General features: G+C 40.5%; 1 protein-coding gene across 1 annotated transcript in view; it reads left to right on the top strand.

Annotated features, from left to right (window-relative positions):
• Window positions 1-26,159, top strand: part of ARHGAP42 (Rho GTPase activating protein 42) — a 296,892-nt gene that overhangs the window by 253,740 nt on the left and 16,993 nt on the right. Inside the window, exons 15-21 of the mRNA XM_065406329.1 lie at window positions 989-1,073; window positions 2,364-2,422; window positions 3,574-3,679; window positions 16,254-16,413; window positions 17,387-17,531; window positions 19,540-19,920; window positions 23,789-23,945. Of these exons, the coding sequence (XP_065262401.1) occupies window positions 989-1,073; window positions 2,364-2,422; window positions 3,574-3,679; window positions 16,254-16,413; window positions 17,387-17,531; window positions 19,540-19,920; window positions 23,789-23,945 (1,093 nt within the window). The remainder of the gene's footprint in view (window positions 1-988; window positions 1,074-2,363; window positions 2,423-3,573; window positions 3,680-16,253; window positions 16,414-17,386; window positions 17,532-19,539; window positions 19,921-23,788; window positions 23,946-26,159) is intronic.

Genomic DNA, 26,159 nt, shown 5'->3' with positions numbered 1-26,159 from the left:
CCCCGACACAAATTAAAAGGGAAAAAAAAGTTTTACCTCCCAGTGATCAACAGGACTCAATCCTCTATGAAACACAGAACTCCCCTCCCACATTTAATCAAACACTAATTCCACAGCAGCCTGTATAAATGGATGTACATTGCAACATGCTCCAGTGGTCAACAAACCCAGGCTATTCAGGAAAGCTGGCTCCAGATCTGAGAACACTCTGCTGCCAGCCCTCTCTCTTAACTTAAGGGGAATCCTTGGAGTGTGTCTACTACTGACTGAGGATAGAGGAAGTGTCTCCCATCGAAACACTCCAAGACCTTTAGGTCTTTACCAATCAAAAACAACATCTTAAATTCAATTCAGAAACAAATGGGCAGTCAATACAAATCATGGAGCAAAGGTGGCACATGCAGACAGTTGAGAAAAATGAGACCCATTGGATTTGTTTATATTTTGCAGCTGGGATTATGTAAATACATCTATAAATCCCTTTCTTCATTTAATTTTAATGCTCAGTTTATTGGACCTGTTTGTCAAGGCATGGAATACCAAACACCCAGAAGTGTCCCTCAACTTTAGGTCAATATATTACAACCATCATCCATTAATAACTCATAGTTTATAACATTTTTCTTTGTTGGTGGTCCTGGGGTTTCCCTTATTTTGCTAATCTGGATATAACCTCCCTCTCTTTTGAAGATTGCTCTATATCAAAACCAAAGCAACTGGCAACCCCTGTATCACCTTGGGTTTAGTTTACTCTTTGAAGTTGGGCACATAGTTGAGACGTCTATGTACTAGATGCTATTCCATTTTTCTGACACTTGACAAAAATTAAAGGATTTCAATGTATGTTCAAGGTGTTAGTTAATCTGGGTAATAAAATAACCATAAGAAATTAACACATAATCTTTGTATGTTGTTTAAGTGTTGTGTTGCTTTCCTAACTAGTCTGCTAGTCAAAGTATAATACAGTCCTAATTCAATTTTCTACCAGCCCCTAAATCTCCTCCTGATATGGATATTGATATGGACGTTTGGGACAATAAAACAATAACAAGCGGACTAAAAAACTACCTCAGGTGAGTATGATGCTCTACGTGTATCTCATTTCATGTCCATTTACCCTTATTTATTGATATTGCATTACATCTCTTTCACCCCCTTAGAACACTAAATATATATAGTGATTTTGGCTAGCCTAATAATATTCCAGTAATTATATATAAATGAATCTGCATTTGATTATGCTATCTGTCTGCCTGCTGTTGAATCAGTTGTGCTCTATAAAACCCTACATTGGGAGGGGGGATAAGTTAATTGCATTTGTTGAGATGTAAATCCTTTATCTAAACTGCACAGTATGAGGCAATCTTTCTAATTTGTTAAATCCTTTATCTAAATTGCACAGCATGATATTTCACTAATTTATTGTTAGAGCAGGATAAAATCGTGGCTCCCTGCATAAATTCTCATTTCATATCCTATGATACAGGTCACTTTACAGGTATTGGGAATAAATATATCCCCAAACAATTAGCAAATTCATACTAAACCTTCAGCAATTTCGAAACCCTTTAAAAATAAGGGTCATGATTTTCTAGAGTGACTGTGATTTTGGGGTCCTCAACTTTTGGGTGACAATTTGGGACACTTTGAAGGGACCAAGCTTATAGAGGGTAGGTGTTCAGCACTTCCTAAAAATCCAAACCTCTGAAACTCAGTCAAGTTGGTCATCCAAAAATGGAGGCATCAAAAATCACTAATCACTTCTGAAAATCTTGGTTAGGGTGAGGTTGTTACTTATGCAATTTTATAATAAGAAATGGCAGTAATAATGTTTCTTATGACTGCAGACAATTCATAAGTTGCCTTTTGAATGAAGAGTCTTCCCAGTTCACTACATATCAGGATTTCAGTGCCATACTGGGGTCTTCATGATATATTTGGATTTCACCAGCTCAGGCTTGAAGCCTAATTGGCCCCTCACTTTTCTACCGTCAGCAACACTGCTGATGATTTCAGTGGAGTTATCCCTGATTTTACAGCTTCGTAAGTGAGAAGGCAGTCAGGCCCGTGGTCTGTGATCAAGGCAATGGTACTGGCATTCCTCTTTAAGTTACTCACAGAGTGGCACTGGATTTAGCTAGAGAAGATTTTCATCAGACCTTGCACGTGACTGAATGGTGCTAAGGTTGTGGCCTGTAGGCAATGAATTCGTTTCATTGGACATAATTATCTGGCACCCAGATGCTAAGGTGACGGTCATCATATAAAAGCATATTGAAATAGTAGCAACAGCAATAAAAGACAAGAAAGGATTTTAAAAAGTAATACATTTTCTAAAATATTTTTTTAAATTTTATGACCAGGTGTCTTACAGAACCACTGATGACCTTCAAGTTGCACAAGGATTTCATTATTGCCGTTAGTAAGTAAAACACTAAAGAAATTAGTACGTCTTCAGGAGAGTAATACTCTTTTTGATCCATCTCTTACCCACTGTTTCTGGAGAACTTTCCTTACACTATATCTTCCCATGTTCAGCCTACTTTTGTTTCAAATAACCCAGGCAATGATTTATTTCAAGAGATATGAAATTGTACATACGTGGACATTATTATGTATTTGTAGTGCATTAGCACCAACTGGCCCCAATCATAGGCCCCAGGCTCACTGTGCTGGGTTCTGTACTAACATAATAAAAAGACAGTTCCTGCCCCCGAGGAACTCAAAATCAAAGTATGTATGTACGTAGTATTCTCTCTCCCTCCCTCCTCCACACACCCACACACACAGAATCTCTGTTAAAAGAATATTTAGGTTTAAAAGTCAAGCACTCGAAAGTTAATAAATGCTAGAATTAAGGTTCTGTGCCTGTGCAACCTTAATTATTTGGATTTTTTTCTGATACTTACAAATACATAAAGTGCTAATTATCCTCATCTCTCCTCAAACCACCATAAGAGGAAATATAAAGGGGGGTTAGATGCTGTTAAAGATCATTGGGTCAAATGATTACTCCTTGTTTGACAGAACAAGGAGTAATGGTCTCAAGTTGCAGTGGGGGAGGTTTAGGTTGGATATTAGGAAAAACTTTTTCACTAGGAGGGTGGTGAAGCACTGGAATGGGTTACCTAGGGAGGTGGTGGAATCTCCTTCCTTAGAGGTTTTTAAGGTCAGGCTTGACAAAGCCCTGGCTGGGATGATGTAGTTTGGAATTGGTCCTGCTTTGAGCAGGGGGTTGGACTAGATGACCTCCTGAGGTCCCTTCTAACCCTGATATTCTATGATTCTATGAAATCCTGGCTCTGTTGAAATCAATGGCAAAACTCCTGCTGACTTCAGGATTTCACCCATTGTATTAACTGAGTTTATTTGAAGTACAATTCCCAGAATGTTCATGTAATAAACATATCTAAATTGTTCTCAGATTTTTGGAAGGCAGTTTTAACAGCAGATTGATGGTTTGCCTTATTGTAATGTGTAGTGTGCCCTAGTGTAGTGTTATTAACATCATCCTTACACACATCTTTGGGTGCACCTTAATTTAATAACATTCTCCTTATTTTTATTTAACAGAATCCGATGACCAAAACTACAGGGTTGAGGCAGTACATGCACTTGTTCATAAATTACCAGAGAAAAACAGAGAGATGCTGGACATCCTAATCAAGCATTTGGTCAAGTAATTCCACCATTATTTTTGTCTGTTTGGTGTTTAGGGTTATGGACTTGGATGTGGGCTTCTTTCCCCCCCTTTTGTTTGTCAATTTTGGCTATTCAAGTTTGTTTGTTTGTTTTACCTGAGAAGATAAGTACTTGAAAATTAGATCAGACTTGTAAAATGCAGGACAAAATTTTGTGACAAAAGAACTGCCAACTAGAAATAGGATCATAACTCAGAGCCCTGGAGGTTCCCAGAAAGTGATTGTATTTATTAAATGGGACTAATTCATATAACAGCGTTTAAAAGAGAACTGGATAAATTCATGAAGGTTAAGTCCATTAATGGCTATTAGCCAAGATGGGTAAGGAATGGTGTCCCTAGACTCTGTTTGTCAGAGGGTGGAGATGGATGGCAGGAGAGAGATCACTTGATCATTATCTGTTAGGTTCACTCCCTCTGGGGCACCTGGCATTGGCCACTGTCGGTAGACAGGATACTGGGCTAGATGGACCTTTGGTCTGACCCAGTATGGCCGTTCTTATGTTCTTATATAACTGTTCTCAATCCTGCTCTCAGTGCATGAATTAACACCAATGAAATTGAATTGATGACCAAAGCTGTCCTTATGATTTCACCCATTGTTTTAGCTGAGTTTATATGAAGTACAATTCCCAGAATGTTCATGGAATAAATATAACTGATCCATAACTGATAACCTTACTCTGTCTCAGTCAGTGGACAATACCAGATGCGTCAGAAGAAAGTTTAAGAACTGTGTCATAGCAGATGTGAAAAAATCTGTGTGTTTCCCCCTCAACCCTGCACCCCAAATGAGATCTCACTCTGATCTCTAATGGATAGACATTGGCTTTATCCAGAAGAATGAGATTTTTATATCCCTTCCAAAATATTTATCTTTAATTATGATAACTCTGGATATTCTGGATAGCTATATAAATTCCCAGTCTCTTCTTGAATCTTGCTAAATGCTTGTCATCAGCAACTTCATGTAGCAATGAGTACCACAGTCTAATTATGCCTTCTGTGAAAAACTTTCCTTTTATCAGTTTTGAATCTGCCACCCTTTAATTTCATTGACTGTCCCTTTGTTCTTATGTTATGAGACAAGGAAGATATAACTTCCTGTTCTACTCTCTCTAGACAATTCATTATTTTGTGTTTTTCTCGTACTCATCTCCTTCCTAAAGTAAACCCAATATTTTCAGTCTCTCTTCAGATGATAGTTTTTCCAGGCCCTTTATCATTTTCGTTGCTCTTTTTGAACACCTTCCAGTTCTGAACTATCCTTTTTGAGGTAAGGTGATGAGTACTTTACATAGTATTCCAGCTGAGGCAATACCATTGGCTTAAATAAAGGCATTAGATTATTTTCCATCCCATTCCTTATGTGTCCAAATATCTTCTTTGTTTTGTTCACCTCAGCTGCACACTGAGAAGAGGTTTCCATTGAACCATCCACAATGATGCCCAGAACCCTCTCCTGAGTTGATAGTTAATTTAGAACCCTTTAAGATAAATGAGTAATTTATATTTTCCCCTCCAATGTGCACTCTTGCTTCTATTAAAAAATAAAACCACACTGTATGATTTGCTGGCTATGTAATATAAGTCACACTATTTTAATTGGTTTTAATCCGTGTACTTCCTTTCCCTATCCCTCTTCCCTGTATCTATCTGCATATATTTGTCTAATCCCAGATTTCATGCCCTTTGGGACATAAACAGGTGGTTGTTTTTTTTTAAGAAAAAGAGAACCTCTGAAAAGGAGCATGCACAGTTATGATGATATGTAAATATATCATAATGCATTAGCAAACAGGCAAACAATAGAGACTTGACATTATCTGCAAAAAAAGAAAAGAAGTATTTCACTCTTTGAAAAACTTCCCATGCAAATTACACATTTGCCTCCTTGAGAATACAGATAATTTCATAATGTGCTTTAATAACTCCACACTTCCAGAATACAGGTAGCCAGGAGTCTGCAAATTGGTAATATCCAAAATTTACTGTCACCTGTGATACAGCAAAGAGCGAGATTTCCAGGAGAAAGCAATTGTGCCTTGATGAATGAGGCATGCAGCCACCTGAAATGTATGATTACGTGGGTCTGTATCCGTTCAATACCCTAGCAAAAGTAGGACTAGTGAAGAGAAAATTGGTTATCAAAATGTTCCATATTACAAGCATTCTGAACAGCAATTCTTTTTTTTCTTTCCTTTTGCAACAAAGTGAGCCTTTGATGCTATATCCAAATTTCTGCCTAGTCATTTATTGTCAGAATAATATTAAATACATCATTCCATTTATTAACTAAATGAACCAATTTGTCACCAAGGAAACCCAAGTATAGTGCAAACATTACTCTTTGTGTTCTGTAGTCTATATTTTCAGATTATATAGTTTGTTTAAAAGACCTTAAAACTTTTTGTGCAGGACAGTAACTTGTGCTTCTAAAAAAGAACTAATTTTCATGGTTTGGGCCTCAAATGAGCATCTGTCTACCAGAATTGTTACTTAAACTGAAATCTGAAATGTTTTAAGCTACTCTTAATTAGGTGAAATAGAAGCTGAGTGCAGTAGAAGGCATTTATATTCCTCCATTTTTATCTGGTTATCGTGAACCCAAAGAAATTAATCCTAGTTTTTACTGGATATCATTGTAAATGAGGCATCAAACTCTGCAGTTTGAAATGGAAAAGGAATATTTTTTTGTATTCACAGACTCACTCCTCCAGTCATCCCATTCTCTTCTGTGCCCCAGAGAATTCTGTTATCCACTCACTACTATACGTACCTAGTACTAACAGCTCAACAATCAGAATGAGAGAGGTCATGGGATCTATGCCCAGGATTGGGAGCCAGCAACTCCTGAGATTTGATCCTGCTTCTGACAGATTCCCTCTGTGACCTGTGGAAAGTCATTTAATATTTCAACCTCAGTTTTCCCATCTTTGTAATGGGGATGGTTTGTTACATACCATGTACCATCTTTGTTATGGTACTTGCCTACCAAACAATGGTGCTCTGAGGATTAGTTTAGTTAGTTTTTATATAATGCTTTAAAAACAAATAGAGCTACCAGTATGTATGGGCCAAGTGATCTTACTTCAAAAGGTAAAAGTATCAAACTCGTCACATGGCCTTGATTAATGGAAAGCTCTCAGAGGTAGTTTGTGAATTAGAAGAAAATGAGGGGGGGGGCTGTTTGTTTTAGCTTATATTTTAAAACTTTTGTGGATGACTCTTGCTGCTCACAAATGGTGGGGTCTGCAGAATATCAGGGACTAAGAAAAAATACACTAAAGAGGCAGCTAAAATGTTGTTTGTCATCTCTAGAAATGATCATAGTAATAGAGTGCTTAGTGCAATATCAGATAACAATGACAGGGAGCGATCATAAAGCAGAATGAGGAAGGAAGAAGTTAATTCCACGGCAACTGATTCTATTCAGTTTAGCAAGGCTCAGTAAGATTCTCTAGAAATTGCTGAATAGGCTAGGACAATAGGAGAACTGTAGCATTGGAACCAGTGGTAATTATTTGTAAGAGTTTGAGAGGTTGTGACATGTATCCGGCAAACATTCTTATTTATGAAGAGAGAAACGGGAGAGGGAGAGACACTGAGAAGTACTGGTAAGAGTTTTTTACTTCACTATCTGGTAAATTTGTAGAAAAACTTTCAAAGTAGTCAGTATGTCAGTTGTTAGAGAAAAAGAGAAACAGTGGACAGTGTAGGTTAATGAAAAACAAAACACAGAATATGGACTAACAGGTTTTAAAGTCAGAAGGGACCTGACCTTATGTACAACACAGGCAAAAAAAAATCACCTATTAATTCCTATATCAATCCCATATCTTGTGACTGATCTCTAGAGCATGTGTTTTTAGAAAGATATTTCATGGCTCTGAGGCCCCTATCCTACAAAGATTTACACTCTTACTTGATTTAGCACATTTGAGTAATCCCATTGTGTTGAGTGCATAGTCAAGCATGAGCATAAATCAGTGCAGGATTTGGGGCCTTTGTGGATAAACAAATACAGGCCAGGTCTACACTACCGCGGTAGTTCGACAGCTGGCAATCAAACTTCCGGGTTCGATTTATCGCGTCTGGTCTGGACGCGATAAATCGATCCCGGATGCGCTCGCCGTCGACTGCGGTACTCCAGCTCGGCGAGAGGAGTACCGCGGAGTCGACGGGGAGCCTGCCTGCCGCGTCTGAACCGCGGTAAGTTCGAACTAAGGTATGTCGACTTCAACTACGTTATTCACGTAGCTGAAGTTGCGTACCTTAGTTCGAATTTGGGGGTTAGTGTAGACCAGGCCACAGTAGTCATACTGCAGTGTATTTTGATTTTAGTAAGCTATTTAATGCATGCCACATTTTCATTTAATGTGGACTAGATCCACTGTTGAACTCTCAGGCCATCAAGCCTTTGTAGTTGCACAGGAACGGACCAAATGGCGAACGACCACTATGGCCAACTGTCCGGCTAAGCGTTGAAGAAGATCAGTGGTCCATACCAGGACCCACAACCTCCTGTTCACAACCCTCAGGTTAATAACCTAGGTTATATTCTGCTCCTGGAAAGAACCATTCAGAGCAAGCCTATGCTGATCAGGGAAGTATTCTGCAAAGGAAGAGCCACATTCATGATGGAAAACCCTTATGTCTTCTCTGAGCTCAGACAAGTAATTCAAAATTTACTCCATGAAAGCCAGTGAACTTCAGAGTGGAAGAGGAGCTGTCAGTGTTGAATGCCTGCTCTGTCACATAAAATAGCAAAGAGGCATGCACTGGGCTTAACTTTAATACAGTTCACAACTTTATATACTCATCAAGTACCTACTGCCATTCCACTGACATCCTGTTTGCCACTCCAGCTTTCCTGTGCATTGAATAATATTCCCAAATGCGTGGGGCATAGAATCAACTAGATTCTAGTCACAAGCCACTGTGTTTTCCTGTCATAGCTCGAGTACTATCAGTTCAAATACCAATCCAACCCACATGCCAAGAATTGCTTGTTAGAAATCTTCAAAGATTTATTTTTTCTCCCTGTAGCCCATATCAGTAGACAGCAAAAGAGGCAGTGCTCATATATGAATTCTTCTCACTCATCTTGGACAAATGTTACAAGTTGGTCAGAGGAAGACATCTATGTAGTTTCATCCATGTGTACTGAGAATACCGGCTCTCCTCAGCCTCTGAAGCTATGTCATGAAAACCATGTCACATCAGCTGACTGTGACATTGGAGGAAGTAATTGTTTTGACAGGACACAGGGTGCAAGCAACATTTCCCAAATTATGAGCTTTTGGCACCTCTTATTATTTGCAGTGATATGACATATGATGCTTGGAGGGGTTTCATATTTACAACATATTTATGTAATAGAACAGAGGATTTTCATAGAATCATAGAGGATTAGGGTTGAAAGAGACCTCAGGAGGTCATCTAGTCCAACCCCCTGCTCAAAGCAGGACCAACCCAAACTAAATCATCCCAGTCAGGGCTTTGTCAAGCTCGGCCTTAAAAACCTCTAAGGATGGAGATTCCACCACCTCCCTAGGTAACCCATTCCAGTGCTTCACCACCCTCCTAGTGAAATAGCTTTTCCTAATATCCAACCTTGACCTCCCCCACTGCAACTTGAGACCATTGCTCCTTCTTCTGTCATCTGCCACTACTGAGAACAGACTAGCTCTATTCTCTTTGGAACCCCCCTTCACGTAGTTGAAGGCTGCTATCAAATCCCCCCTTATTCTTCTTTTCTGCAGGCTAAATAAGCCCAGTTCCCTCAGCCTCTCCTCATAAGTCATATGCCCCACCCCCCTAATCATTTTCTTTGCCCTCTGCTGGACCCTCTCCAATTTGTCCACAGCCTTCCTGTAGTGGGGGGCCCAAAACTGGACGCAATAATCCAGATGTGGCCTAACCAGTGCCGAATAGAGGGGAATAATCACTTCTCCGGATCTGCTGTCAATGCTCCTATTAATGCAGCCCAAGCCTTCTTGGCAACAAGAGCACACTGTTGACTCATCTCCAGCTTCTCATCCACTGTAATCTCCGGGTCCTTTTCTACAGTACTGCCACTTAGCCAGTCGGTCCCCAGCTTGTAGCAGTGCATGGGATTCTTCCTTCCTAAGTGCAGGACTCTGCACTTGTCCTTGTTGATCCTCATCAGATTTCTTTTGGCCCAATCCTCTAATTTGTCTAGGTCACTCTGGACCCTATCCCTATCCTCCAGCACATCTAGCTCTCCCCTCAGATTAGGGTCATCTGAAAACTTGCTGAGGGTGCAATCCATCCCATCATTCAGAACATTAATGAAGATGTTGAACAAAACCGGCCGCAGGACCGACCCCTGGGGCACTCCACTTGATACTGGCTGCCAACTAGACATCGAGCTGTTGATCACTACCCGTTGAGATCGACAATCTATCCAGCTTTCTATCCATCTTATAGTCCATTCATCCAATCCATACTTCTTTAACTTGCTGGCAAGAATGTGGGAGACTGTATCAAAAGCTTTGCTAAAATCAATGTGTATCACATCCACCACTTTCCCCATAACCATAGAGCCAGTTACCTCATCATAGAAGGCAATCAGGTTGGTCAGGCATGACTTGCCATTGGTGAATCTACATTAACTGTTCCTGATCACCTTCCTCTCCTCCAAGTGCTTCAAAATGGATTCCCTGATGACCTGCTCCATGGTTTTTCCAGGGACTGAGGTGAGGCTGAGTGGATTTTTTTCATAAAGATGGATGCTTGGTCTCCAAATGGCTCAGCACTCCTTCCTTTTATAATCATATTTATGGCCATATTCAGGGCACAGATTATCCAACAAGCTCTTGGAATATATTGGAGTCTTTTTTTATTTTAGAAGGCAGAGAAAGCTACTAGGGAAGAGGCTGTTCTAGATTTTATTTTGACAAATAGGGAGGAACTGGTTGAGAATTTGAAAGTGGAAGGCAGCTTGGGTGAAAGTGATCATAAAATGATAGCGTTCATGATTCTAAGGAATGGTAGGAGGGAAAACAGCGCAATTAAGATAATGGATTTCAAGAAAATAGATGTTAGCAAAAGAGTCCTACGAAAAGTGGAAACTAGTTCAAATTACAAAGGATGAATATAAACAAATAACACAAGTATGCAGGGACAAAATTAGAAAGGCCAAGGCACAAAACAAGATTAAACTAGCTAGAGACATAAAGGGTAAAATGAAAATATTCTACAAATACATTAGAAGCAAGAGGAAGACCAAGGACAGGGTAGTCCCATTACACAAGAAGGGGGACAAAACAATAACAGAAAATGTGGAAATGGCAGAAGTGCTAAATGACGTTTTTGTTTCAGTTTTCACCAAAAAGGTTAGTAGCGATTGGACATCTAACATACTGAATGCCAGTGAAAATGAGGTAGGATCAGAGATTAAACTAGGGAAAGAACAAGTTAAAAATTACTTAGACAATTTAGATGCCTTCAAGTCACCAGGGCCTGATGAAATACATCCTAGAATACTCAAGGAGCTGACTGAGGAGATATCTGAGCCATTAGCTTAGTCATGGAAGACAGGAGAGATTCCAGAGGACTGGAAAAGGGCAAGTATAGTGCCAATCTATAAGAAGAGAAAAGAGGACAACCCGTGGAATTACAGACCAGTCAGCTTAACTTCAGTACCTGGAAAGATAATGGAGCAAATAATTAAGCAATCCATTTCCAAACACCTAGAAGATAATAAGGTAAGTAACAGTCAGCAAGGATTTGTCAAGAAAAATCATGTCAAACCAATCTAATTGCTTTCTTTGACAGGGTAACAAGCGTTGTGGATATGGGGGAAGTGGTAGATGTGGTTATATTGACTTTAGTAAGGCTTTTTATACTGTCTCGCATGACCTTCTCATAAACAAACTAGGGAAGTACAACCGAAGTGGAGCTATTATAAGGTGGGTGCATAACTGGTTGGAAAACCGTTCCCAGAGAGTAGTTATCAGTGGTTCACAGTCAAGCTGGAAAGGCATATCAAGTGGGGTTCCACAGGGATAAGTTCTGGGTCCCGTTCTGTTCAATATCTTTATCAGTGATTTAGATAATGGCATAGAGAGTACATTTACAAAGTTTGCAGGTGATACCAACCTGGGAGGGGTTGCAGGTGCTTTGGAGGTTAGGATTAAAATTCAAATTGATGTGGACAAGCTGGAGAAATGGTCTGAAGTAAAAAGGATGAAATTCAATAAGGACAAATGCAAAGTATTGCACTTAGGAAGGAACAATCAGATGCACACATACAAAATGCGAAATGACTGCCCAGGAAGGAGTACTGCGGAAAGGGATCTGGGGGTCATAGTGGATCACAAGCTAAATATGAGTGAACAGCATAATGCTGTTGCAAAAAAAGAAAACATTGTTCTGGGATGTATTAGCAGGAGTGTTGTAAGCAAGACACGAGAAGTAATTTGTGCACTCTACTCTGTGCTGATACTCAACTGGAGTATTGTGTCCAGTTCTGGGTGCCACATTTCAGGAAAGATGTGGACAAATTGGGGAAGGCAAGAGAAGAGCAACAAAAATGATTAAAGGTCTAGATAACATGACCTTTGAGGGAAGACTGAAAAAATTGGGTTTGTTTAGTGTAGAGAAGAGAAGATTGAGAGGTGACATGATAAGTTTTCAAGTACATAAAAGGTTGTTACAAGGAGAAGGGAGAAAAAATATTCTCCTTAACTTCTGAGGATGGGACAAGAAGCAATGGGGTTAAACTGCAGCAAGGGCAGTTTAGTTGGACATTAGGAAAAACTTCCTAACTGTCAGGGTGGTTAAGCACTGGAATAAATTGCCTAGGGAGGTTGTGGAATCTCCATCATGGAAGATTTTTAAGAGTAGATTGGACAAATACGTGTCAGGCATGGTCTAGATAATACTTAGTCCTGCCATGAGTGCAGGGGACTGGACTAGATGACCTCTCGTGTTCCCTTCCAGTCCTATGATTCTGTGCTCCAGAAACCTTTGCCAGCTAGTGTAACACTGATAAGCAGTCTAGTACATGTTTGTGGTACAGAGTCTGCCAGACAGAAAAGTCAGGCTGCAAGTGGTAGATTCATGGAAGAAAGAAGTGGTTTGTCACAAGCAGCCTGCTGCCTGGCTCCATGGATGAGGACTGTAATCCTATTAACTTCTTAGGGAAAGCAAAACAGATGGCTGTAGGCAAGGAGACTGACATAACGTTGAGCATCTGGCTGTAGCAAACTGAAATTCCATGACAAAAATGCTGAATTCCAGATCATTTGGGAAAAAATCCCAAATTCCATCTTTGTAGAATAACAGAGGCAAATCCATAAAACTTTGATTGAAATTAACAGAGCAGTTCACACTTCTTAGAGCTATTGTTTCATGTTTTGTGTAGATTTAGGCAAGCAGCAATGCATTCATTAACACTCAGATCACATTTTCAAGGTAATCTCCACAATCATAAGGGCTAGAAACAATTTTTTTTTATAACTGAAGGGTTGAGAATAGGTGATGATGCTAATGACCTACCTGACACTGTTCATGACCTCCCCCGAACTTACAACCCACAAGTTTGAGAACTCCTGATCTAGATATATTCAAGGCCACATTTTTAGGATAGGTCTAAAAAATCTTTATTAACAATTCTGATCCCATATTTCTTGGTACCTAACTTTGTGGATATGCAAGATGTTTGCATACGCAAATTGGCAATAATAAAGAATCAAAGAAAGAGTCACTTTCGTCTAACACAGAATTCTAAGGCCTTGCCTACACTACACAGTTTTGTCAACAAAAGGCAGGTTTCATCAACAAAACAGTGGAGTGCTACACCAACATGATAAAACCACCTCAACGAGCGGCATAGAGCTTTTTGCGACGAAGTTAGAGTGACGGCACTATCAGTATAGACACTCCATTTGCTTATGTCGCCCTAAGTGGCCTGCAGGAGGTATCCCACAATCTCCATCATGACTGCTCTTGTCAGCAGTTTCTACTCCACTGCCCTTCAGCCAGGTACCCAGGCATGTGCCCCCTTCCCATTTAATGTCCCGGGAATTTTTGAAAATCCACTTCCTGTTTGCTTGGGGTAGACAGCTCACATCACATCTTCCCAGCTGACCATGCCGGCTTTCTGTAGCAAACGCGCTCCTGCCTGGAGTACACCAGAGTTGCTGGATCTGTTGGGTCTGTGGGGAAAGGAGGCTGTGTAGCTGCAGTTCTGATCCAGCCATAGGAACTTTCACACTTACGAGCAGATTGCTTGTGGCATGGATGGGAAGAGGCATGAAAGGGACATGCAGCAGTGCCATGCTAAAATCAAGGAGCTAAGGCAGGTGTACCAGAAGGCAAGAGAGGCCAACCGTCACTCTGGTACAGTGCCGAAAACATGCTGCTTTTAAAAGGAGCATACCAGCATACGAGGAAGTGCTGCAATCATCTGATCATGCCGATAGCGAGCACAGAGCATGGAGGCAATAAACTAAAAACTAAAAGTGGATAGCCAGGAGATAAGACAGGGCAGGAGTGGATAATAGAGACTCAGGAGCAGATGATAAAGCTCATGGAGGACCAAATAGAGATGCTCAGATCCCTGATTGCCTTTCATTCGGAACACATCTGTGCTCGACTCCCCCTGCAGCCCATACAGAACTGCGTTCCATGCCCTGCCCAAACTCCCCACACACATTCTTCACATGTTCCTGGCCCGTCGTAATTCCCCTTGCACTCCACCCCTATGGATATGTACCATAATGACAGCTGGATTTACACTCAGCTGTGCAATCCTCATTTCAGAGAGGATCAGGTCCCTTGAAAGAAATGTTAAACTGTGTATTGCTGTTTAATAAAAATTTATTCTTACAAATACAATAATTCTTTATTTGTGTCCTACAAACAAGGGTTGCAACAGAACTTAGCACATCTGGAGATTACAATTTATTCTCAGGCAGGAATCATTACAAGGGTCATTCAAGGTGGCAACTAAACAATGCCTGGCTGAATGCATTACAGAAAGACACATTACTATGGCTCATTGTCAAAATGCTGCCTCCCTGATTCGAATAGCTTCTAGCCCTTTCACCATGGTGCACTGTGGGAAATCTTTACTGCCTACCCTGCATGTTACAGGAAGTTTGAACAGCCCACCAGTATAGCCTGCCGAGCAGTCATTTTGCTCTATGCACCAGCTACCGGAGCCAGCAACATGGAGGGAGGCGCCCTTTGAAGAACTTCTCTTGCTTGAGGTTTCACTCCTGTGTCAGGAAACCGGCAGAGCTTCCATGAAATGCTGGTCGACATTTTGTTGGCATTTTCTGACCCACCGAAGACACCTGATAGAGCTTATGATGGAGCAGGAGAAAGAGGAGGCAGAGGAGGAGTCCATGCATCTGCCCAGGCATGGCAGATTTGCATTGGCTGATGCTACTCATAATACTCGGTATAGCTGCTGATATCCCCTACATGGACTGGCACTTCTGGAGCAGGGCCCCAAGCACAGACTGGTGGGATCATATCAGCATGCAGACCTGGGATGACCAGCAGTGGGTCCAGAACTTTAGCATGAAGAAAACTACATTTCTGTAGCTTTGTGAGCAGCTTACTCTGAACCTCCAGCATAAAGACACATGCATAAGGGCATCCTTGCTTAGAGAAGGTTGCTATAATCATCTGGAAGCTGGCTACCCCAGATTGCTACAGGTCCATTGCCAACCAGTTTGGTGTTGAGAAGTCAACTCTGGGTAAAATGGTGGCGCAGGTTTCTGAGACAATCAGTCAGTATGGTTTATCCCAAGGTGGCGAGCATAAAAGATACTCCTGAAGTAATTGCCAGCTTTTAGAGAATGGGGTTTCCAAACTGGGACTCATATGCTAATAGTTTTCCCTCCTCAGGGACCACATGAGTACATAAACCGCAAGGGGTACTACTCCATTGTTAGGCAGGCCTTCATAGACCACAGAGGTTGATTTATGAATGTCCATGTGGGCTGCACTGGGAAAGTTCATGATGCCAGGGTTTTTCGCCGACCAGGAGTCTGCATTCATGGGACACTATTCCCACCAAATGACACTGTGATAAATGGAGTTACTGTCTCCACTGTTATTCTGTGGCAATGGCCATATCAGTGCCTTATATAGATACATACATTTGTGTCTGAACAATCGCTGTTTGGAAAACTACTGTGGTCGCAAAGTAACTGCACAGTTGCTCTCTTGGATGTACAGACCAAGTTTTAATCTCTGTCCAGCATAGTCGTCTTTGTCCACCTCCTGATGTGGTCTACATCGGCCTGTCTGCATCATCTCTACTGTGTGAATCATTTATGTGCAATTCATGCAGTGGTCATGCTTTGCAAAAAGAAAAAACAATATTTTCCAGCTTTTGGGGCAAAGTTTTCACATACAAGTTTAAAATTATTTTCAAAAGGGAAACTTGAGCTGGTGAACAACAACAAAAGTCCGCTTCTGTGGTGTCAGGTGCCTTATTGGAATGGGAGATAAGCACAATATTTAGGGAATGTTTAATTAGCCTTTTTTTTTTTTAATTCCTTTTCAGGGTTTCATTACACAGTCAACAAAATCTCATGACCGTCTCCAACCTTGGTGTTATCTTTGGGCCGACTCTGATGAGAGCCCAGGAGGAAACCGTGGCTGCTATGATGAACATTAAGTTTCAGAATATTGTAGTGGAAATTCTGATAGAGCATTATGAAAAGGTAAAAGAACTTCATCTGGAACCTTTTACTTTAATATAATTTGTGATGCAACTGGAATTAAACATGCTACCGGATCTCCCATTCACTACCTTCAGCAAATTCCTACAAATAAGAGAAGAGTCAGCTGCATTTATAACAAGGAGTCTGGTGGCACCTTAAAGACTAACAGATTTATTTGGGCATCTGAAGAAGTGAGGTTTTTACTCACGAAAGCTTATGCCCAAATAAATCTGTTAGTCTTTAAGGTGCCACCAGACTCCTTGTTGTTTTTGTAGATACAGACTAACACGGCTACCTCCTGATACCTGCATTTATAGAAGATCACTTTCAGATAGAATGTTTCCTTCTTAATCAAAGCTATGGGCCAACTGTTATGGGGATATGAAAGGTCTAAGCACAAGGAGCAGCCACCCAGCCCTGTGCAGGAGCTGACCAGAATCTCATTGGAAAGAGAAGCAGGCTGAGCAAACACATGGCTATGACCCTGCCCCCAACTTTTCCCTTACACCATCCAATGTTAGCACTAGACCAAAGGACATTTTCAGGTGAAAAATCATGATTTTTGAAAATCCATCTCTCTTGCCTTGTTACTAATAGTACATTGGGTTACTGGAATGGGAGCAATGTTAAACATCTATTGTATTTTCTATCGTTTGTGCTCTGTTTACTTTATTTCTCTTAATAGGAACATTGAAAGTAAACTAGTTCAGTTCATTTTTTTATAGTCTTGTATCTGTCAGTTTCACGTGCATATTGTGAGGCACTAATCCAGTGCTGTAGTTCTTATGTTGAAAAATTAAATCAAAACAAAAATCTATCTTCAGTGAACTTTCATACAAAAATTCCTATTGACCTTTTTTTATATATACAACAAACCTATCAGGTGCAAGTGTAACTGGGTAAAATAAGCAGATTGTTAATCATAGCTTTAAAGAAAATGTAAGTTATCGATTGTGATTTTTTGTACTTATAGATATTTCACACTGCACCAGACCCCAACATTCCTCTTCCCCAGCCTCAGTCCCGTTCAGCTTCCAGAAGATCAAGAGCAATATGCCTCTCAACAGGCTCACGCAAACCCAAAGGAAGATATACCCCATGTCTGGCAGACCATGATAGTAAGTTTATTCATACTGTTAGCTGTTTACCTCTCTGTTCATGTCTTGTTCTTTAGTTCTCCTGGTTTTTAATTAGTAAGCAACGGTAATTGCTATGCTCCAAGCACATTGGGTTCTTATTTGCAGTGGTCCTATGAAAAGTAACAATAAAGTGAGCAGACGTCAGTGTTGTTGAATGAGTGCTTTCCTTGCTCCTTTCACAGCATGTTCTGTCAAGCAGTTCTTGTGTGGCATAAAGTGTTTGAAAATACATTGTGGTACGCTTGTTATTCCAAACTAACCACCAAGTGATTTGAAATGACCTTCTCCAGACTGCTAAAAAGAATACAAGTTTCACTTTGTTTGCTTTTAATAAGATCTTTAAGATTGGAAATGGGATAATAGAGCATTTCACCTCATCAATAATAAGGTCAATCCAGTTGAGGTTAGTCTTAGCCAAAAGCTGTTACCATTAGACAGCTCTTCCGTGTGTGTGAAATGAATTATGTGGTCTCTGTCTAAGTCCCAGTAGGCAGCTATCTATACCACCAAAACCACGACACAGCTGTTGTTAATTGACACCCATGTTGGCAATTTTAACAAAAAGGTCAAGCACTGAATGGCATGGAGACTGAACTTTAAACCTAGTCTTCTATATGGATTTATAATTAAAAGTAGAGAGGGTTTTTTTGCAGTAAATTGCCACCTAAAGTGATTCTTCATTTTCATATATACTTAAATAAAAGATCCCTCTTTATTCATTATCACCCACTTTTTTGTTTTCTTAAATTACCATTAGAAGGGGTTGAACTTCAGTTCAAATTGTAGCCAAGATTGAATTTAATCTGCTAAATGTTAGCATCTCCACTGGTATGAAATTGATTCCAAAAGAAGTTTTAGTTCTCATGGCTTCTCAAGGAGCCTTTATGTTACTGCCATAAAAAAGTAAATTCATAGATAAAGTTGTAAATGAATGGTGGGGTTTTTTTGTGCCTAGTTGTTGTACAAGTCTCCAAAGAAGGGGAGTTCGTGGGTACCTAGCATCAACTTTTCAAAATTAGATACATGCAGATGCTTGTGTGTTCCTAACGTGTGCAGACACCAAACCTGTGCACTCTAACTGGGTGTCTGCATGCACAGATGGCAAGCGAAGTGCCAGTTAAGAATCACCACTAAGACATGGAACTTCTTAGCTGCTATTCCAGCCTACTGGCCAAAGTAACTTCAGTGGCCTTTGTTTAATAAAGAATTAGGTGGTCCCTACAGTGCACTGATGTGTAGCAAGCCCATATGGAACTGATCTCCATGTGCAGAGGATACACCAGCCCATGGACTGCTGCCACCCCACTCCTTGTGTAGAGAAGTTCCACTATTTCCAGAGGTCCCTTCTCATTCTTAAAACAGTTCAACCATATCTAAAATTAACACATTGTGCCCAATAAAGATGACTTTAACTTGTTTTAATGAGGCCCAATTCCTGGGTCATCTTCAGGTTAAATAGGAAAGCATGCTGAGAGCTGGGTCCACAGAGGCAAAGATGAACCTCCTGCTTCTGTTAATCCCAGGATCCAAGAGCCATATCCCCTGAGTCTTCAGCAGTGGGGTTGGAGAATAGGGAGCCAGAAGTAGAAAGTTTCCAGGGCTGCAATCTGTAAAGAGACTGGAAAGTTCAAACTAAAATAAAATAGTAGAAGTAGTTGCTGCAAAACAATAGAACCGGAGACTTTGGCATCAATCCGAGTCACATGAATTGTCATGGTAGCCTATGGCTGGAGCAAGCCATCAGAGGAATATGTGACTGCATCCTTCACATAGAAGGGGGGCATAAAACAGCTGCCCCATTGAAATGCAAATTAATCAAATACCCATTCTCTTTGGAGAATTGTTATCTGCAAAAGCCATTTACTAACGAGTTTGATGATTATTGAAGACTCCAGGGGCCACATATGCATTAGGAAAATGGACACTTTGAGAAAGTGTAATTTACACACAAAATGTCATTTTTCTTCTTTTCCCCACTCCTCTTCAGGTGATTCATACAGTAGTAGCCCAGACAGCACCCCCATGGGCAGCATAGAATCACTCTCTTCTCATTCATCAGAACAAAACAGCACCACAAAATCCGCCTCATCCCAACCCAGGGAGAAATCGGGAGGAATTCCATGGATTGCATCTCCACCTTCTTCCAATGGACAGAAGAGCTCAGGCCTCTGGACCACAAGTCCAGAATCCTCTTCTAAGGAGGATGCAACAAAAACAGATGTGGAGTCAGACTGTCAAAGTGTATCTTCTGTCACTAATCCAGAGAATACATCTCCACCGATAGATCTGACCAAAAAAGGGCTTTATGGTCTGTCTGGGCTGAAAAGGTCTGCAGCTTCCTCCCTCAGATCAATCCCTTCAGCAGACGGTAGGTCCTATATGTTGCATTAAGTTGTTCTATCAGGACACCACTGAGTTAAACATGATGCACCAGAAAAAATTAAGTTAATCAAAAGGCTATTGAAATTCATTGATTTTGTTCATTTACTTTGGAATCTTTCCACCATGTTCTTTTGTTGTCCAGACATTTTTTGAGCAATATTTCTAAGGTGCCCTTCATTTGTGCCTTTTGCGTAGTTTAGAAGGCATCAACCCTTCTCACAACTTGGAACAGTGGTCTCACCTCACCCAGCACTGCTTAATTACATGTAGGGCTGGAGTAGCTAGCCAGGATTCAGCACTCTCAGAGATGAGTCTTGCATCATGATTAAAGGTGACAAGACTTGGGTTTTGAATTCAAGTACGTAGGGCTCTGGGCTGAGAACACCCAGTCCCCAGCACCCTCACTTTCCCCACTTCAGGCTATATGCTTGCTTTGTTTTCAGCTGCATCTCATAAGAGGTCGAGACTGTTTCTACAATAACTGGATCCGAGATCATGTAGGATTTTTGTAGAACTCTACCAATACCTTGAATTGCAAGCTGAATTGGCAAGTGGTGCAGAAGGCTAAGCGCTGTTGTAATGTGCTCTAGTCAGTGTGTCCTACTTAGAAGATAAGCAACAGAGGGTCCTGTGGCACCTTTAAGACTAACAGAAGTATTGGGAGCATAAGCTTTCGTGGGTAAGAACCTCACTTCTTCAGATGCAAGTAATGGAAATTTCCAGAGGCAGGTATAAATCAGTATGGAGATAACGAGGTTAGTTCAGTCAGGGAGGGTGAGGTGCTCTGCTAGCAGTTGAGGTGTGAACACCAAGGGAGGAGAAACTGCTTCTGTAGTTGGATAGCCATTCACAGTCTTTGTTTAATCCTGATCTGATGGTGTCAAATTTGCAAATGAACTGGAGCTCAGCAGTTTCTCTTTGGAGTCTGGTCCTGAAGTTTTTTTGCTGTAAGATGGCTACCTTTACATCTGCTATTGTGTGGCCAGGGAGGTTGAAGTGTTCTCCTACAGCTCCAGTTCATTTGCAAATTTGACACTATCAGATCTGGATTAAACAAAGACTGTGAATGGCTATCCAACTACAGAAGCAGTTTCTCCTCCCTTGGTGTTCACACCTCAACTGCTAGCAGAGCACCTCACCCTCCCTGATTGAACTAACCTCGTTATCTCCATACTGATTTATACCTGCCTCTGGAAATTTCCATTACTTGCATCTGAAGAAGTGAGGTTCTTACCCACGAAAGCTTATGCTCCCAATACTTCTGTTAGTCTTAAAGGTGCCACAGGACCCTCTGTTGCTTTTTACAGATTCAGACTAACACGGCTACCCCTCTGATACTTAGAAGATGGCATTTCTTTAAGTGGCCCCAAAAGGGGCTCAGCAAACATGTAGACAAGGGGGATCCAGTGGATATAGTGTATTTAGATTTTCAGAAAGCCTTTGACAAGGTCCCTCACCAAAGGCAGTTAAGCAAAGTAAGCTGTCATGGGATAAGAGAGAAGGTTCTCTCATGGATCGGTAACTAGTTAAAAGATAGGAAACGAAGTGTAGGAATAAATGGTCAGTTTTCAGAATGGAGAGAGGTAAATAGTGATGTCCCCCAAGGGTCTATAGTGGGCCTGGTCCTATTCAACATATTCAAAAATGATCTGGAAATAGGGGTAAACAGTGAGCTGGAAAAATTTGCAGATGATACAAAACTATTCAAGATAGTTAAGTCCCAGACAGACTGCGAAGAGCTACAAAAGGATCTCTCAAAACTGGGTGACTGGGCAACAAAATGGCAAATGAAATTCAGTATTGATAAATGCAAAGTAATGCACATTGGAAAACATAATCCCAACTATACGTATAAATTATGGAGTATAAATTAGCTGTTACCACTCAAGAAAGAGATCTTGGAGTCATTTTGGATAGTTCTTTGAAAACATCCACTCAATGTGCAGCGGCCGTCAAAAATACTAACAGAATGTTGGGAATCATTAAGAAAGGGATTGATAATAAGACAGAAAATATCATATTGCCTCTATCTAAATCCATGGTATGCCCACATCTTGAATACTGCGTGCAGATGTGGTCACCCCATCTGAAAAAAGATATATTGGAACTGGAAAAGGTTCAGAAAAGGGCAACAAAAATGATTATGGGTCTGGAGTGGCTGCCATATGAGGAGAGATTAATAAGACTGGGACTTTTCAGCTTGGAAAAAAGACGACTAAGGGGGGTTATGATAAAGGTCTATAAAACCATGACTGGTGTGGAGAAAGTAAATAAAGAAGTGCTGTTTCTTCCTTCTCATAACACAAGAACTATGGGGCAAATGAAATTAATTGGCTGCAGGTTTAAAACAAACAAAAGGAAGTATTTCTTCACACAAGGCAAGTCAACCTGTGGAACTCCTTGCCAGAGGATGTTGTGAAGACCCAGACTATAACAGGGTTCAAAAAAGAAATAGATAAATTCATAGAGGGTAGGTCCATCAATGGCTATTAGCCAGGATGGACAGGGATGGTGTCCCTAGCCTCTGTTTGCCAGAAGCTGGGAATGGGCAACAGGGGATGGATCACTTGATGATTACCTGTTCTGTTCATTCCCTCTGGGGTACCTGGCATTGGCCACTGTTGGAAGACAGGATATTGAGCTAGATGGACCTTTGGTCTGACCCAGTATGGCCGTTCTTATGTTCAAGTATAGCATATAATCTAGCCAGTAGGTTACAAAGGTGTGGCTGAACATGTCTGTGTGCACACATGGGATGAAAGAAGATATTTTTGGCCACTTCTCCTGTTTTGGAATCCAGAAACTGAGTCCAGTCCATCACAAGATGATTTCACAATACCTTGATAATTGACTGGGCATTGCCCTTAAAAATAGATACCAAAAGAAGTCAATTTATTTATAATGTTGTGGATTACTAAGGTTAACACAATCATTGAGACAGAAAATTCTGATGGATTGAACATGAGATTTGGAACCAGGAACCCCTGAGTTCTACCTCTAGCTCTTCCACTGATCTGCTGTGTAGATTTGTACAGTGCTTAGCACAATGGGGTTGTGTAGGGCTCCTAGGTGCTACTTCAGTACAAATAAATAGATCATTTTGAGTAATTGTTTCCTCATCTAGAAATTGTGGACTTTATTAAGTAAAATCTACCTGCCTTGCAAGAAATGTATGAAATGTATTAGTCTTTATACAGTGCTTTGAAAATGTGAAGCATTGTATTATTATTATTATTATTATCCTATTAGAAACCTGTGAAAGTCATATATAAAAACAAAGCAGGTACAAGGACATATCTTTTTTGAAGGCTTCCTGGCTGTTATTACTGAATATTTATATACTATTACATTAGGGCCTTCTGTTTCTGACAGATAAAATCCAAGCTATGCAAAGTTTGTTTTATTTTATTAAGATATGGTAACAAAATAGTCATTTAAACAAGTTTTAATTTTCATCTACAAAAACCTCATAAACCTGTTTTTGTTTGTTTGTTCTGTTTTTAGGGGGGGGGGAATCGATTAGTATTAAACAGACGGGAGGCTGGCTTGTGTAGTGTTTTGCTAATGGAGTTTTAGCATCATCAATGTTCAGAAAACGTATTATATATTCATCGGTGCAGCATAAGAATCTTCCGCCTTCTTCAAAGTTTTAATATTATTCTCTCCATTTTTGGTGGTGATGCTTTTCTAGTTACCTTTCTGCTTGATAGGCTGTCTGTTCTCTTTCTTGGTAAGCATTGTCTCTACCTATTTTATTTCTTTTTAAAAATCCTGCTTTCTTACGTATGATATACATGTGATTAAGGCACACTGAAATCTTATTATATTCCCCGCATTCTGGTTGTTCCCTGTAGGTAACAAAAGTTGCAGTGGATCTGTACAGAGCTTAGCCTCAATTGATGCCAAAGATACACCAAAGGCTGCACTGAATCCTGAGTTGCCACCCAAAATGCGCAGGAGATTGAGATTGGATACTGCATCAAGTAATGGCTATCAGAGACCAGGATCCGTGTAAGTCATCAAGACTTAGTGGAGATTTGATGTATTGCATTATGTTCCCATACAAACTATCCTATACAGCTGGGTGAATGATGGGAAAAGTATTCATGAATATTTGATCAGATAAATCAAATGAAATTGTCATCTTTGAGAATTATTCATCAAGATTCATAAACTCTGAAAACTAGGCAGATGGGGGCTTACCCAAAGTGTATTGAAATCAGTGGCAGAGCTCTCTGAATAATGGATTTTTTGGTTTATTGGCAGTTCTGAAAAATAAAAAAAAATGCTTTGAGTTGAACTGAAATCAAAATGTATTTGAATTTTTGGCTAATTGGTTTGGGTTGAACCAAGACATTTCATTTCATGTGTCGTTAATAAAAGCAAAAGAAATGAAGGGCTAGATTCACAGAAACAGAGGACAAGGGATTTACACTTATAACCTTTAGCCCAGAGGTTAGGGCACTCACATGGGATGTGAGAGACCCAGCTTTGAATCCCTGTTTTGGAGCAGTGACTTGAATGCAATTTTCCCCCCTTCTAGGTGAGTGCCCTAACCACCAGACTATAGGCTATTCTAGTTCTGGGGTCTCTCCGTCTCTCCTGTTGAAGCTGTTCCACTTTGTATAAATAATTAAGAAGTCATCAGAGCAGGGACTGGAACCTGGGTGTGTCCCCTCATATGGGAATACCCTAGCCACTGGGATGTAGAGTCATTCTCACTCTCCCAGTGACTATTCAAGTATTTTGCACAAAGTAGAACAGCTTTAACGGGAAAGATTGAGAGATGCCCACCCCAAAATACCCTATACCTTGGTGGTGAGGGCAGTCACTCTAGAGAGTTATACCTGGGTTCAAACCCCTGCTCCAGAGCAGGGATTCAAACCTGGGTTTCCAACATCCCAAGGAAGTGCCCTAACCTATAGGTTAAAGGTGATAAGCGAGGGGCAGCACAACTGCCATGGCCTCCTCCTCCGGTGGCTTTGTGAATGATGCCCAAATCCTCTTGTGACTGTAGCCTGAAAAGTTGAAATGTTTCATTGTGACATTGTTGAAATGGTCTGTTCGGACATTTCCAAAAGTTTTTTTTTGTTTTGTTTTTTTTGTTTGGCCAAAACAAATCAACAAGTATTCATCCGTGAAATGTTTTGGTCAGTCTGAATCTTCATTTATTGGTGAAAAAGTTTCATCTGAAAAATTTCACCCAGCTCTAATCAGCGAAAGACTCCCATTGATTTAATCATTGGGCTTTGGATTAAGCCAATAATGAGGAGAGAAAATTAATCCATCGAATAAATTATTGGACTGATACTATTCAGCCAGCTCTAACATTATCTCTCTGCTTCTTCTGTGTTTATTATTTTAAGAGATCTAAATGCCACAGACTGTCCAGGCGATATGTCAAGGAATAAAGTGTTATTCATCATCACCTCTTTCTTTTGACAGTCAGAAATCAGAGCAAGACAAATTTAATTCCTCTCTGAAATTGATGTGTTCCATTGCATGCACGGTTAAATAATTTCTTTGTTTTTGATAAAGTAGCTAGAGATTTCTTGAGACGGAATGCATTACAAAATATAAATGATTATTTTCACATAAACTGTGGGTTAAAAATGTTTTCTAGTGCTTATAGCACAGGACTGGTGGTCAGTGAACCCAGAAATGATAACACCCATTTTCCCTCTCCAGAAACTACATCTCGCTCACTTCAGGTTTATTTAGTGACAAGACATGAATATGAATTAAAAATTATGGGAATGTTTTGTGTTGCATTTTCAGCAGAGTTCCTTCCTGTTTTACCAATTCAGCAAGGTACTTTAGCTCATGCCTAGCTGGAAACTGGTTGGACTGTTCATGTCCTTCAAGTTGGGCACATGCTTAAGATTCTTGCTGAACTGGGACCTAAGCTCAGCATGACTTGCTTCTTGGTTTCCTCCATTGTTCCTACATTTTTCAGATTGAAAAAAGGGAGCACAGTCACTTTAAGAATCAAATAAAGAATTTAAAATAAAAATTAACATTTTCTTGTCCGTGCAACTAAAATTACCTTAGATCAGGGGTTCTCAAACTTCATTGCACCGTGACCCGCTTCTGACAACAAAAATTACTGCATGACCTCAAGAGTGGGGACCAAAGTCTGAGCCTGCCCAAGCCCTGCCACGGGAGGGAAATGGGGGGAGCAAAGCCCAAGCCCCAGGTTGGGAGCCTGTAACCTGAGCCCTGCCA

Source organism: Emys orbicularis, chromosome 1 (assembly GCF_028017835.1).
Source record: "Emys orbicularis isolate rEmyOrb1 chromosome 1, rEmyOrb1.hap1, whole genome shotgun sequence".
Taxonomy (NCBI): Eukaryota; Metazoa; Chordata; order Testudines; family Emydidae; genus Emys; species Emys orbicularis.
Note: the sequence above shows the minus strand (reverse complement) of the source record. Positions and strands in the feature narration are given on the sequence as shown.